Source organism: Paramisgurnus dabryanus, chromosome 3, assembly GCF_030506205.2.
Source record: "Paramisgurnus dabryanus chromosome 3, PD_genome_1.1, whole genome shotgun sequence".
Classification (NCBI taxonomy): domain Eukaryota; kingdom Metazoa; phylum Chordata; class Actinopteri; order Cypriniformes; family Cobitidae; genus Paramisgurnus; species Paramisgurnus dabryanus.
In genome coordinates this window covers 52,488,016-52,498,834 of record NC_133339.1, presented here as the reverse complement: position 1 = coordinate 52,498,834, position 10,819 = coordinate 52,488,016, and the positions used below count along the sequence as shown (strand labels likewise).

General features: G+C 39.5%; 1 protein-coding gene across 3 annotated transcripts in view; it reads right to left on the bottom strand.

Annotated features, from left to right (window-relative positions):
• Window positions 1-3,177: 3,177 nt before the first annotated feature.
• bahcc1a (BAH domain and coiled-coil containing 1a) overlaps window positions 3,178-10,819 on the bottom strand; it is a 97,077-nt gene continuing 89,435 nt past the window's right edge. For all 3 annotated transcript variants that reach the window (XM_065263694.2, XM_065263693.2, XM_065263695.2), the window contains 6 exons: window positions 9,943-10,051; window positions 9,738-9,845; window positions 8,759-8,896; window positions 7,355-8,559; window positions 6,744-6,980; window positions 3,178-6,476 (listed from right to left, as the gene is read on the bottom strand). In XM_065263694.2, coding sequence (XP_065119766.1) covers window positions 6,267-6,476; window positions 6,744-6,980; window positions 7,355-8,559; window positions 8,759-8,896; window positions 9,738-9,845; window positions 9,943-10,051 — 2,007 coding nt within the window. In that variant the 3' untranslated portion in view covers window positions 3,178-6,266. The remainder of the gene's footprint in view (window positions 6,477-6,743; window positions 6,981-7,354; window positions 8,560-8,758; window positions 8,897-9,737; window positions 9,846-9,942; window positions 10,052-10,819) is intronic.

Sequence of the window (10,819 nt, the reverse complement as noted above, 5' to 3'; positions counted from 1 at the left end):
GACTGTGGTGTTTATTTTATAAATCACCATTCATCTAATTTATACATTAACATTTATATGGTACCAGAGGCGATTCTAGGGTTAGAGCTTTAGGGGTGCTGAGCACCCAATGAGCTCCACTGCCACCACCCGCTCTTTTTTCCTACAGAAACCAATAATATGTCTATTGTTAAATAGCTATCATTTTAACATTGGTTTTACTAACTCCAAAATAAAGATTTTTTTGGAGACCTTTCAGGCATGAAAATGGGTCAGGGGTGAAAAAGATGAGAAGAATATTACCCCTCTAGGGTCTAGCATGCTCCCCCTTAGGGGGATAACATATTTTAAAGCATCAATCTGATGAGTTTTCAGATGCATTTTTTGCCAACCTTTTTATTTCTAATTAATGGTGAGCTAGCACATTTTTGCCATTAATGCCATATTAAAGTCTCAGGACAAAAGGTGGGCTACACCAGCAGTGTGGGTATGGTTTTATGTGAATATACAGTGTATCGTTTTAAGCCTTTGTCAAAATGACAAATCTCCTAATTTATAACTTTTATGCCTACAACATATGGTAGGTTTATTAATAGTTTGTTAATTTGCAGCTTTTCTTTTAACAGTCCTTTAATTGAACCATTACCTTTACTATATGTCTAAAACAAAACACTTGTGACTCCTGCACTAAGGGTTAAAAACGTTATCCCCTTCATATTAGTCTACATGTGACAAACTAAAAAATATTTATTGTCTAGTTTGATAGTCAGACAGTTAGTGATTTCACACATAACTTACCGGTAGCCTACTGGTGGTATACAGTGATATGTAGTTTATTTTCACTCTGTTCCAAACGCCATGTTTTCATGACGACTGACCAGAAAAGACGCACGTGATGTCATGTTTACATGACTCCCGATTGTTAAAATGAGTCTCAAATTAACGATAAATCATACAATAAACTTTAACAATGTAGATACGTATGCAACTTTCCCACTGAGACGCACAAAACTGCATGCGTCTTGCGGAAGAACATTGTAACCGGCGCTACTTCTCTCCGTTTAAGTCTATGGACGAGTCACCCAGGTACTTTGCTACTCCGCAGCGCGCGGGTATCCGCCGGACTAAAATAATCCGAAAATAAACACGGTTACACTTTATTTTGATAGTCCACTTTAGACATTCTACTAACTATAAATAACTTTGCAACTACATGTCAACTAACTTTCAATAATTTGCAACTATACGTCAACTAACTGTCATTTGTGTATTAGTAGACTGTAAGGGTTGGGGTTAGGGAAGAGGTTTGGGTTAGTGGAATAAGTTGACATGCACCTGCAAAGACACTAATAGACAGTTGAATGTCTGTTGAGATATCATCACAATAAAGTGTTAGTAGATATTAAGCAGACAGTCTACTAATTCACTAAACATTGGTAGTTGATAAGTAGTTGCAAAGTTACTTATAATTAGTAAAATGTCTAAAGTGGACTATCGAAATAAAGTGTTACCATAAACACTTATTATACGTGTACCATGGTGATTCATTATAAGACAAAAACACGGCTTGAAAGATTGATTCGTGATGTACTCGCTCATTATAAACATAACGTAAACATTTTGTAAGATTTGAACAAAAAAGTTGCATCACAACACTTTTAACTGATTCTCACTCTGCGTGTTTCGCGCTGAATGATGGACGGGCTAAGCGATGCAGGTACAGAGAAGTAGAAGAGGATGACACCATTTGCTAAGGGGGGAGGTTTTCATTTTCTACCTTATTATACATTTTAAACCACAAACTACGGAGTATGTTTTGGACATTATTTAACCTGGTCAAAGATGAACGAACATTTTAGAATAATTAAATTTCTTGCCCCAAGTTTTAGGGGTGCTTAGCTCCTTTTTAGGGGTGCTGAAGCACCCCTAAAAATGGGCTAGCCTCGCCCATGTATGGTGCAACTGTTGAAGTGATGATCAAATATGCTTGGAAGCATGCTGAACTCTTTCCCCGTCAGCATTTTGTTTTTTTAAGTTGCCACCCAGTTTTAGTTTAATGCCTTGCAGAAAAATTATCTTCTTTAAATAAACATAAAATATCAAATTTAAACAGACCATCCTCTTTCAAACAAAAACAAACAAAAAACCGTTTCATCCTACCTTCATTTGTTCTCTTATCACCTCTAAAATTTTCAGCTAAAAGCGGAGATAATTCCATTTTTGTGAAGAACTTTTGTAAGAGATCAGAATCAGAGCCTGATGAAAACATGCTGTTTTGAGTGAATTAATTTGGGTAAGATCGCCACCCCAGATCGGCAATTTGGGTAAGATCGTGTTTAAATTGGGTAAGATCGCCACCCAGTGGATAATAGCGGACGTATGAACTTGACTTATAAACTCCTCAGACAACGTTTTCTCTTTATCGACGAGATGACTCAACAATATTTATTGACAGTTATCTGGATATCGCCATTAATTGTGCAATTGTAGACAAATTAAAAATATGATTAAAGACTGTGGTGTTTATTTTCAGAAATCAGTACGCAGCAACAGTGGCTCAGTAAAACTTTGTGGTCTGAACCGTGAGGTTACCGGTGTATTTTATCACGGCTTGGAATGCCTCCCAAATACACCTCAGCATTTGTTGATGAATTCACAGAACTTTTATCAACAATTTCCTCTGAATTTGATTATTTTATTATTGCTGGAGATTTCAATATTCATATAGACAATTCAGAAAACAATACTGCGATTGAACTGTTAAATGTTTTAAACACTTTTGATCTGACCCAGCACGTGCAAGGTCCTACACACAATCGGGGACACACTCTTGATCTGCTCATTAGCAAGGGTCTAAACATTTCATCCACTGTAATCAATGATGAAGCTCTATCTGACCATTTCTGTGTTTACTTTGATTTATTGATCTGTCCTGCCACTGATGCTAGATCTGTCTATGTCAAAAAAAGGTTCATAAATCAGAACACAATTACAGTATTGGTTAAAGTATAAGGTTGAGACTTTACATACAGTACAGTTGTTTTAGCAGATCGCAGTGAAATTTATTTCACTATAACTGTGCAAAAAAATCCGGAGTAGAGCTGATGGGAAATAAATCTGTGACAATGTGTGTGTGTGTGTGTGTATGTATAGACAGATAGACAGATGCCAATAAATGTGTAATAAAAGCAAATTCAGTGGTTTTTATTTATTATATTTATTCACAAGTCTTCTATAAAAAATTTGAATACTAAACCACGTTTACAGTTGATATTCATATTTTTTTTTGGAAAATGTTTACCTCAAAATCAAACCTTACTTTACAGATTTACATTCTTTACAACATTTTTAAAGCAAAGAAAGAAAGTAAGAAAGGACTCAGTTAAACAAAATAAACATATAAAGGTACACAGTTTTTCATTAACAACGTTAGAACATCTGAGAGATTCTTGGACAAGCAAAATAGTAAATACAGGCCTTGCGACTTTCTCACATAAAAATCAAAACAACACTTAAAGTTGATTAATAGGACAGACGATCCTGCGTCCTCCTTATCGCTTCATATTACCCACCAGCTTTGCAAAAAGCTTAAAAATGCTGAGTGCTATTTGAATATTTAGCCAAAGTAGTATTGCACCTTTGCCATGGGCATGTCACCTGTTCTTTTTGACCTGAATACCCACAGATCCTCTCTGACTTTCATATGACCTAATCACCTTTCTCTCCTGATACTAAAAAACTTTAGTTAACTGATACTTAAACCAATAACAACTCCGAATCTGTGTTTAAACATCAGAGTTACAGATAGAATATATGCGTGCCTAACTTATGCCAAGTACACACATGACCCTATCCAGTGCCCTCCTGTGTCAAAACAATAAAACGTAAAAAGGCAAAATACAAAAGGCACACACACGCACGCACACACCCACACACACACACACACACACACACACACACACACACACACACACACACACACACACACACACACACACACACACACACACACACACACACACACACACACACACACACACACACACACAGAGCACTCTAATTTAATCCTTTCTTAGACAAGGTGTTTAACGCATCATAAACACGGGCTTTGTTCGGAATGTAATGCTAAATTCTAGCTGGTCACTTGGTAAATACTGCACAGTAAATACTGTTTTACATATAATAGTTCAATGACACAACAATTAACATTGTTTTCAGATGGTGTTCAAATACTAGTGTTGAATTAATTTCTGTATAGAAATGAGTGTAAATGCTCTCTCGGTTGTATGGATAGAAATGCCTGCTAAATGAATAAATGTAAATCTAGTTCATTCAAAATGCTGGATATGTTAAATCAAGTAGCACGCATTGCATTGTTGAATACAGTATTTTGGCAAATGCAGCAGGTCATCTTGGTCTTCTATTCTTACAGAAGATCTGCACAGTATATGCACTTTATTAATAATACAAATGGTAGACTATTCCAAACATAGTGTAAGTGCACATGCTTTTCTTTTAGACAAAATATGCAGATTATGTAAAAGCAAATTACAAGCCAAACTAGGCAAAGGGGACATTCTGGAAGTCCATTTGTAAATCTAAAATAGGGGCTGGGCCAGTGAAAGACCTCATGTCCCCCGACAGGGCCGGCCCATCCATGTGCTGAGAGGTCTGACTGTAGCTCAAGCCCCAGAGCAACTTTCTATGACGGGACTGTAGACAAATATGTCTCAATAAAAGACATGTCCCTCCTGGTCATATTTTTTGTGTTAAACAGTAACACTGACAATAAATAAACACTTATGATAAAAAAACTAGCACAAATTAAACTATAACACTAGTACAATACAGTGAAGATTGCATAATAAGAAATGAAGACAATTTTTGGCACAACAAAACAATGCTATGATTGTGTGAGCCATTGAAAGAGTTGACATGATTGTCTCTCACAGTGAGAAATACAGTTTGACTGTATGCCAACTTATCTATCATCTTTTGTTTTTAGTGCGTTTTAAAAAGACAAAACGTTCAGGGCTCATTTACCAAAAGAACACGTTTAAGGGTGCTGCTATTAAAATGTGGTTCAAATGGCCAAAACATTAAAGCAATATGTAAATACAGTGCAGGATGCATTTGACAAAAAATAATTAATTGGGTACAGTAATAACACACTTCTGATATTTAACAACAGTGTTTTGGGTAACTATTTGAAGAAAATGAATATTTTGGCATGTTTTCCAACAAGATAACAAGCACGATTTTTAGGATCAACACGAGTTTTGCATTGTGCCATTTCTTCCCTTCCAATCTCTTATTACAGTAATGTGGGGAAACATTGCCTATTTTTGGGGTGAAATGTGACCCTGACATTTGTTCATGTGATTCACCTTTATCTAGATTAAACCTTGATTCAATCTAAGCACTGATAACAATTGTAATGATTTTGTGGAACAATTTTAAAGTGTCACCATCCTTGGATGGAGTCTGCAAACATAGGCAACAATGAATAAGAGTAAGAGAGTAAGACATCTGAGGAAGAAATACTCTAGAAAGTGCATCTGACAGAAGGATGTGCCCCCGTGTAACAAAAAGATCTCTAGCACTTCTCTCTCGATCTCTCACTCACTATATCAGCAGGCCATGTGCAGTGCAATGCAAATATCGTCAGTCCAACATGATCTCACAGACAACAACCATATCATATACTTATACAAAAATAAATCAAAACATGTTAAGATAAGCTCTGTACAATACACTTATATAAAATAGATTTGTATATACATATAAACAACGACAAAAAAAAACTATGCACACACACAAAGTGACCTGTACAATACACCTGAATAAGAACGGATGTCAAGAGGTACTGAAGTGTATGGCTTGATAAGTCCCTATATGTACATAAATTAACTTACATAACTATATATTTAGATTTACATCTACTTAAATATCCCTGGAATTGTGAATGTGGCATGTAGGGAATAGCCCAAACATCACCGCTGCCTACACAACACGGCTCAAGTCTTTAAAGTCAAGAGCCATGTTCTCCTAACCAAGAGTTTTACTTTGGTGATCTTAGATCAGATTACATTTTTAAGAAAGTAACATCCACAGTTTGTCTATTAGATAACCTCAGAACAGGACCATGGACAAACTGCATCTACAGATAGGCTATCAATTCCAGAGTAGATCGAATAATGGTAGTCTACATCCAGGTGCACCCCAGCTCCTATATTTGGGGACGCCGGACCATGGAGAACTCAGTAGTATTCACAAACAGCCATGTGCTAACAAAGTATGGATATTCCGTCTGCATTAAGCAGCTGGCCGCTGGTGGGGTCATAGGTGCCGGCCAGGTAGTACAGGTCACGACAGTTTCCATCAGCCTTCCTGTCACGGGTCAATCTGTCAAATTCCCCACGGGTGACCACCTGGCATTTATGAGAGATTGTCTGGACGTCATTTTCGTCCTCGTGGCACGACTGGTACAGGGCATGCTGAAGAGAATGAGAGAAAAGATTTTAAAATGTGCATGCTGAAATAAACATTAACCAAGATATATAAATGTTGTAGAAGTAATGGCAGTTCATGTAAACTAATGGAACTTTTAGTAATGTGTTGATTCCGAGTGATTCCATCACAGCACATTTTGCCAATCCCCTAAAACCCTAATTACTTCTTTATTCATCTTATTATAATTGTTCAAATATTTATCAAACATAATTCTCAAACAGGTGAAATCCATAGGGAGTCTGGAAACTTACTTTGCCATCTCGGTGTCTCTTATCTAGCTTGGTCTCTTCAGGATGATAGAACCACTTGACCTTCACAACCATGTGGCTTTGCCATGATTCCCAAAAACTCTCAATGCGACCAATTAATGGCAAATGAGCGTGGCTGGATGAAAGGAACACAGCACAGTCCCCTACCCTAACCACGTCCTTGCCCCGCATTATGGCCTTGTAGAAAAGCTTCCGGGCCTTTCCCTTCAGTCCACGCCGCTGATGTAACACAAACACACACACACAGAGTTTTAGAGGTTTGCACACAGCACACAACATTTGACTTAATATTATTTATTAATAGTGAGAGTAAAGTACTGTGCTGGAACCATGGTACAGCGATGGTATCAGGAAGGGTATTATCGACTGATATTGTGGTATTCCAAACTATATCCATCATTAAAATCCTACTAGGTAATTTAAGATCATGGTACTTAAATATAGCTATTTCCGAACAACCCCAGTAAGCATGCTTTCTAGACACCTTCCCTAAACTCAAGACACTGTTTGATTTTAGTGTTGCTATGCTGAATTTGTCTGGATGGTCAAATACAAAGAGCAAACATTTTGTGGGTTCGTTGTAAGCGACTCACCTGCGTGGGGTTTCCAGACCATTTCCACAGCTGCCTAGATGACAACACAGGTGACAGTTTGGACCTGGTCTGGTCTGCCAAAAGCCGTTGCCTCTTAACCATGTCCTTCGAGGTTTTGAAGAGGGAGCTGGGACATTCTTTCCTCTTTGGTGGCTTGCTGTTAACACTGTGGTTGGCATGTCCGCTTTTGGAACCTGACACGGCCACAGCTTTGGCCACAAACGAGTGACGCTGAGGTCTTTCAGGGGGTTCAGGGGCCTGTAAAAGAGAGTGATGCGAGGTCAAACAGCTCTGCAACAACAGCGTGGAGTTTTCTTCATCCTCCGAGCTGTACGATGAGTCATTGTCAGAGGAACATAGACTGGAACTGGAGAAAGAGCCTGAGGTGGAGCTGCTCGAGGAACCCGAGGAAGATGAAGACACAGAGACACGAGAGAGAAATCTGCCGGCAGTTAAACCTCCCAAAGCTGGAGCGAGTGATGACCTGTCTGTCCTCCTTTGTGCCTCTACCTCTTCTTCATCCATGTCTGAGTAAGAGCTGTGGCAGTCTCTGTGGCAGCCAAGGTTCAAGTCTCCATATTCATCCACGCGCGAGGACAGTGACTTCCTCTGGACTGGTGTCCCTTTTAGCACAAGCTCTGCTCGAGAGCTGTCGGCTCTGCTGTTGTCCTTGACCAGGAGGACCGGGTGTGAATACGCTTCTGTCCTGCTTATTCCAGCCACACCACTGGAGCCAAAACTTGAAGCTCCCAACAACAACAGAGCTTTACTGTTCTTGGTTTTTGGAGATGTTACACCTTCGTGATCCAATTTGATGGGAAATTCAGTCTTTTTACCACGGAGAGGACCTGGCTCCGCGATCCTTTTCTTTTGCCCATAAGAGGCTTTCTTGCCCTCCAGAGACATCCCAGGGGTCCGGCCGAAAGATGAATATCCATTTGCTATGCTGCTAAATGAGTCCACCTCAAAGGAGCTACTGCCAAAGAGCCCTTTGGCTGGTGTGGCTGTGGAGACGAAAGATCTTGGAGGCGTTTCAGCCAGCCTGCCTTTTGAGATCTTCTTTGATGCTGAGCTGCTGAGTTGGAAGAAGTTAACTGCCATTCTTTTCCTGGGTGTAGGAGCTGATGTCCAGGACAGGGCAGATGCTGAACTATTCAGCACAGTGTTTGAGATAGACTTCTTTATCCCTGAGCCTTTAGGCCTCCCTTGGAACAGATAAAAACATTCAGGTGTCTATGAATAAACCTTTAGATGTCTAAAAGATTTGGCATGAATCCACAAAGGTTCACAAAATCTAACCAATGAAGTACTTAGGATGAGATTTTTGCCATGGTAGGCAGCTTATAACACAGACACAATAAGACATTTTTTGTTGAGCAAGAAAGGTTATACAACACACTGTACCTGGTCTTCGCACTGGCTTCTCGTGAACTTCAGATGTGTCTGTACCTGTTGTCCTCTCACTCAGAGATGCATTTTCTTGCAAGGAGCCGCTTTTGCCAGGTTGTCCATCGGAGACCAGCACATGACTTGACTCAGCATCTGACATAGTGGAGGAGATGTAACATTAACTTTGTGAAACACTTGCATGACAAACAAACATCTATATGTCTGACAATCAGAATACAAAGATGAAGTTACTCTTCTATGGGGCTAATCACACCAAAAGCGCTTTAAACGCTTGGAAACGCAAGGCGCGGCTTTTTATATTGCTAAGCAACCACCGAGTCAGCTGTCTTGTCAATCAAATATTGAAGCGTGAGCGCTCTTTTGCTGTTAACTGTCATATTAGCAGAAACTTTAAAAAGAGGAAACTTCCTCTGACCTTGTTTGAGGGTGAGAGGTGCACAAACACGCAGGAGAGAGTGAGTGACTGCAGTCCGGTTCTTCAAAGCAACTGTAAACTTCCCTCACTACAACTTAAGGCCCACCTCTCCCCTCATTCGATTGGACAATGGAAAGACGAGAATGAGGTCGGGCGCTTCTCCGCTCTCAGCGCTCCTTCAAAAGAGCGTGCTGCGGCCGGCGACAAAAACCGCAAGGCGCTCTGCGTGCATAAACGGCGTGCAAACGCTCCCTGACCATAGAATATCATTCAAAAAAGGCGCCTGCAACTGCCATAAATGCTTTTGGGGTGATTAGCCCCAAGAATCCTTTGCAGATAAAGGAGACTTGCAGTGGTTTTTTTTTCAGTCTCTGATTGACATCTTTTTGGTCCTGGAACAACGTTCATGTCAAAAAACTACTGTATAATCCTTACCTTAAACACTATACAATTTTGGCTTAAATGCTTTTCTACACAGAACTCACAGAATTATAACATTTACAGAAAATCTGAGTAATCTTAGTGACATGGAACTATATAAAACAAGATGGCACCTACATTCAACCTGGTAACCGGGCGGAAGGAAGCGAATATTGGAGAAAGATATCCATCCTCTGTCACCATCATCAAACTCCACCATAACACCACCAGGTTTGCCTTCATCACCTGACAGAAGCAGAATCATTGAGTGAAATCTTTCATCATTCTTGTTAAGTTTAACAAACATGAACTTAAACTAGGGAAAGAGAAAATGATCTCTCACCCCTTCGTACATATCCTGGGTAAAGGCATCGTGAACGTTCGCTCCAGTAAGCGCACACTCTTGTCCCCTCTGTTAGCACAGTCTCTGTGTCAGGACGAACTTCCAATACCTGACAAACACATGGACACAAGCGCTCCTGTCAGTCAACGACAACACAAGTGTTTTTTGGACTCCCAAGATATAATGAAAAGTCATTCACATACACATGCACAAGTCAATCCCAGTGAGGCCTTCATGAAAGCAACACTTATCTCATGCCAGCACGGAAAGGCACGGAAGCGGAGGCGCTGTAAACATCAACTTACTGAGGAATAATGAGGAGTTTGTGAATGGTGCGACTGTGATTGCAGGTCTAACAGAGCACCCAGATACAAATCCCTTTCAGCTTTCTCTAATCCACTGATGCTATGCTGATGAGAATTAGTGTGTTTGTATGTGTGTTTTTGTGTATTTTCTGTGGGTCTGAATGCATCTGCTTTACGTAGTATTTCATATACATTGTTTATAGAAATGATAGCTCACTTTTACCATCTGTGTAAAGTCTTTTTCAGTACTGAAAAGAGTGAGGAGAAACATTTTTACCCACATTTCAGGAAAGTAAAACTCCAAAATAGCAACAAACACTGAAAACATATATTTAATTTGGGTCTGTACAGTTGCTTTGGAACAAAAAAATGTTGATCAAATTGACCCGTGCACATAAAAATCGTTCGAAACATATCAGCGTGTCAAAACTTTGCATGCATGTTCAAGGCCATAAATGAGAAAAAGTCACAAAATTTCAAGAAAAAAATAACAGGTTAACTGGTTTTTCCGACAGCTTAAAATTAAAATGGGTGAAATTGATCCGGAACATAACATGAGGGTTAATGGATTC